At 40.8% G+C, this 2,885-nt stretch overlaps 1 protein-coding gene across 1 annotated transcript; it reads right to left on the bottom strand.

The window, feature by feature from the left end:
• Positions 1–2,129: 2,129 nt before the first annotated feature.
• LOC102965313 (NADH dehydrogenase [ubiquinone] 1 subunit C1, mitochondrial-like) lies at positions 2,130–2,355 on the bottom strand. Its single transcript, XM_042975242.1, is given in 2 exon segments — positions 2,130–2,211; positions 2,213–2,355. Coding segments are annotated over 2 exon segments (225 nt in total).
• Positions 2,356–2,885: the final 530 nt, after the last annotated feature.

The following is a 2,885-nucleotide window of genomic DNA, read 5'->3' as shown; positions in this document are numbered from 1 at the left end:
ACTACGATTTACATAGCAAGATACCTGCAGGGAGCCTGCTTGTGGTTTTCGTTTGGCATCTCTGATATCAGAGCTTATGCTCTGTGATTGTCTTGGCATTTTCTGATGACCAGTTGACAACTGTTGGTGAGGTACCACTTGAGGCCAGAAGAAAGAAAACGAAAACTACCGGTGGTATCTCTTGAAGACTCCCTCCAACAGATTGCTGCTTATGTCTCACAGCAAATGCTGTGTTACATGGCCATCTTTCAATGCAGATGATGCCAAGATTGTGAATATCGGGCTTTTATAGCCTCTAATGAATTTGGGTAAGGGAATGGAAAGGGTGTTGGGATATTCAGTTACAGGAACTGATGTACTTGGTTCACTTCTTAGCGTTTGGGGGCTTTTGTCCTGGTAACAAAAGTGTTACTTAGACCCTCAGGTCTTCGGTTTATGCAATGGTAAACTTAAGTTAGGGTTTGGTCATGAGATCTCAGTTCTCATGCCCTTAAAACAGGTGAAGCCCATCACAACCTATGGACTTACAGATTGAAGAGCTGAGACTCTGTCCCTAGTTTAGGGACATTATGTCACCCTTTCAATTTTGTTCTCCACTGAAACTTGATCTGTCGTATCCCATGAAACGGACATGCTATTTTGAGAATGGAGATAATTTTACTGACAACTACAGGCATGCCCAAGACAAGTATAGTATGTACATGGCAATGATACATACAGAACTATGTTTTAATCCATAAAAGCTGACTGGAATGACCACTTGAGAACACCTTGAGGACCTGTTCTGTCATTATAGTAACTAAAACCTGACTCACTTGAGAAGCAGATTTGACTGCAAAATGCCCCCTTCTTCCCTGTCCCTTCACCATATTACCCAGTTATGACTGCCCCTTGTAACATCATTTCAAGTACAGAGGATGAGTTATAAATTCTGATTTTGTATTATTTAGGGTAGGAGAGTTCCATTATCATCACTTATCCCGAGGGATGGTCAAACCATCACAAAAATGAGTAGAAAATGGGAAAAAGACATTGTGGCTTGAATATATTTAAAATAGAGTAATTCTACACAAATGTACTTAATTTAAAGGACTTCTTACTCAAAGCGAATAGTAATAAGGATTAAATAGGTGGTATGAGTTTGCTAAAGATTAAAGGGGAACTGAGTTTCTGGGCATCTGGGTAGCTCAGGTTAAGCCTCTGACTAACTTTTGGCTCAGGTCCTGTTATCATGGTTTCATGAGTTCGAGTCCCACATCAGGCTCTGTGCTGCAGTGCAGAGCCTGCTTGGGATTCTTTCTCTCTCCCTGTCTCTCTGCCCCTCCCCTGCTCATGCTGTGTTTGTCTCTCTCAAAATAAATAAACTTAAAAAAAATAAAGTGGGGGGAACTGAATTTTAAAGAGCAAAAAGGTGGTAGTGTGATCTGGTGGGCAAGTCACTAGATAGCTACAGTTAGGTGTTCCTTTTTTTTATTTTTGAGAGAAACAGGGCTAGTGGGGGAGGGGCAGAGAGCGAGGGAGCACAGAACATGAAGCAGGCTCCAGGTTCTGAGCTGTCAGCCTAGAGCCTGACCCAGGTCTTGAACTCAGGAGCTGTGAGATCATGACCTGAGCCAAAGTCGGACGCTCAACCGACTGAGCCACCCATGCGCCCCTAGTTACATGTTCTTGTAAGTTAAAGAATATTAGGCTCTTAAGAAAACACAAGTGGGAATTACAATTATACGTGCATAAATTTAGAGGCAGACGTAGCTATGGTGCTCCTGGCTCTAATTCTCTGTAGTGAGCAATGTAACTATCTAGAAAAAATTTTGAAGTATAAATGTCTAGGCGCTTCTTACAGAAACTCTGATTTGTTAAGGAGATGTGGACCTGCCTTTTCCAGGTGTGTGCCTTTTCCAGGAATTCTAAGGAGAATTCCTGTTTTCAGAAGTTTGGAAAAGCTTATGCTTGTATTTTTTGGTGTGCTTTTTTTTTTTTTTTTTCGTTTAATGACACAAAACTCATAGGGTGATTTGACATATGTACACAGAACTTTTTCTCCCACATTTACAACTCCACATACTGGTGAATCCAAAGGAACTGGTATAATCACTATATGGGGCATACCGTATTACTGTTTGAATATTTTATTCCAACCCATCTCTTCTTTTATACTCTAAAGCATCTTTACTGTGTTGTTTGAGCTAAATCTGAAAGAAGACAGTTGTCTAAGGTGTATCCAACCTTCAGCCAGTCAGGTCTGTCGTGTGATGACTCCTGAACATAGAACTTTGACCATGCTGAATTGCTGCTTGGGAGACTGGCTGGAGCCAGCAGCTTGGAGAAGGGGCACAACAATGCATGTGATGCCATCTTGCTGTTCCAAGCCCCTGTGTTTTTGTTTCTCAACTTGCCTTTTGTTTTTTGATCATCACAGGAACCTTGCCAGGTTGTTGGCTCTATAGCAACTGTTGAAGACTGCTGTTTTTTTTTTTTTTCTTTTCTATGATGATAGTATATGAAAGGTCATAGGTGGTTCTCAATGATTTACGCCTGCAAAGGTCATTCTGTACCCCTCCTCAAGATACTCTGAAAATACCATTCAAATTCTGTTAAATCTGTGTTAACCTTAAAAATATAACTGTCAGTTTTTTTTACCAGCAAAAATGGGTTTATTTGGCAATAGCATATTTTTAACTCAGGACGTTTATACTAAGGTACAATCATAGGCAAGTCCAGTAGACAAAGGAGAGAATGTTTTATGGACAAAAGGGGAGGAAGTTGAGAAGGATTGTTTTGAACAAAAGTCCACTGTAGAAAAGCAAGAGCTGTTCCAGGGTAGTTGGTGTCTTGTGATAGATGGCATGTACATCTTTGTCCTATTGGGGCCTGTCCTTGATGAT

The sequence above is a fragment of the Panthera tigris genome, chromosome X (assembly GCF_018350195.1).
Source record: "Panthera tigris isolate Pti1 chromosome X, P.tigris_Pti1_mat1.1, whole genome shotgun sequence".
NCBI lineage: Eukaryota > Metazoa > Chordata > Mammalia > Carnivora > Felidae > Panthera > Panthera tigris.
Note: the sequence above shows the minus strand (reverse complement) of the source record. Positions and strands in the feature narration are given on the sequence as shown.